Source organism: Echinops telfairi, unplaced genomic scaffold (assembly GCF_000313985.2).
Source record: "Echinops telfairi isolate 266 unplaced genomic scaffold, ASM31398v2 ScPeMD7_7457;HRSCAF=8495, whole genome shotgun sequence".
In the NCBI taxonomy this organism is placed as follows: domain Eukaryota; kingdom Metazoa; phylum Chordata; class Mammalia; order Afrosoricida; family Tenrecidae; genus Echinops; species Echinops telfairi.
Window position 1 is genome coordinate 34,546,445 of NW_022111357.1, and position 1,126 is coordinate 34,547,570.

Here is a 1,126-nt window from a genome sequence, read left to right on the forward strand (position 1 = left end):
GCTCGGGGGCTGGTGTTCTTTCCCACACACAACATGGTAAAAGCCTCCTCCTTCGTCGCCTGAAAGATCAAATGAGGAGGGCTGGTTTCACAGTCAAGCTAAAGCTGTGCAAATCCAAGCCCTAGCTCAATTCAGAGACAGAAGGCACAGGTTTTAGGCACGTACTATACAAACAACTGAAAGATGACTGAGGGAACAAGGGGGGAGGGGCACGGACACGACGGACACACGGTGTCTTGAACCCTGTGCACTCAGTTCTCCCACTGGGGCCAAATGGCTGAAGAGGGGCCCAGGATCTGAACTTGCCCAGTCACAGCAGGGTTCTCCGGTGCTCACTTTCGCGGCAATGCCTTGGAAGATTGTCTTGATGTGCGGCCTGTGGAGGGAAAGGTGGGATTCAGTGGCTGAGAAGAGTGGGGCAGATGCTGCATATATACTCAAGGACCCTAAAGCAAGGCGGAGGTACCCGCCAAAAAGTAATACAGCAGGCTGGATCTCCAGGTACACCCCAGTTCTATGCTAGCTGACCCGCCTGCTTCCCCAGACTCTGTGGGCCCCCAAAGCAGAAGCTGTAGACCATGTATCTGAGACCCATAAACTAAAAGGGCTGGGCATAAGCACCTTCATACCACAGGCACTTCAGTGGCAGGAGTAAGGCAGCAGCGGGGACTTCAAACAACAAGTCACCCAGCAGGAGGGCCGCTCCTGCCCAGCTGCGTGTGCTGCATGTGCTCCGCATGGCTGGGACAGGCAGAACTAACAGTGCTTCCAAGAGACAAGACCATTGTCTGTCCCTCTTCCTCATTCCTGCCACACCCTACTGGGAAGTCCTAACAATTCCAGAGGCTTTCCCTCGTCTGGTACAATCCCATCTTCACGTGGGGGCTTACCCAGCAAACACGCGCCCGTCTGACAACCCCTACGGCAGCGGTCCAGCAGTGGACACTCGGGTTCCAGCACACGCTCTACTTTCCTTCTTCTCTCCTGTGCAGCAGCGTGGCCGCTGCCCTTGTAGGTCTGCTCCCTACTGACGTTCCAGGCTTCAACGCAAAAAGCTTGAGACTCTTACTAATAAGAACTTAGGAGCCACACTTCCTTGGGGGTTAAGATCTACAATCTTAAGTCC

General features: G+C 54.4%; 1 protein-coding gene across 1 annotated transcript in view; it reads right to left on the reverse strand.

Moving 5' to 3' along the window:
* The window catches only part of PGD (phosphogluconate dehydrogenase), a 10,501-nt gene that overhangs the window by 2,068 nt on the left and 7,307 nt on the right, over positions 1-1,126 (reverse strand). The window contains exon 6 of the mRNA XM_045299204.1: positions 252-376. Coding sequence (XP_045155139.1) covers positions 252-376 — 125 coding nt within the window. The remainder of the gene's footprint in view (positions 1-251; positions 377-1,126) is intronic.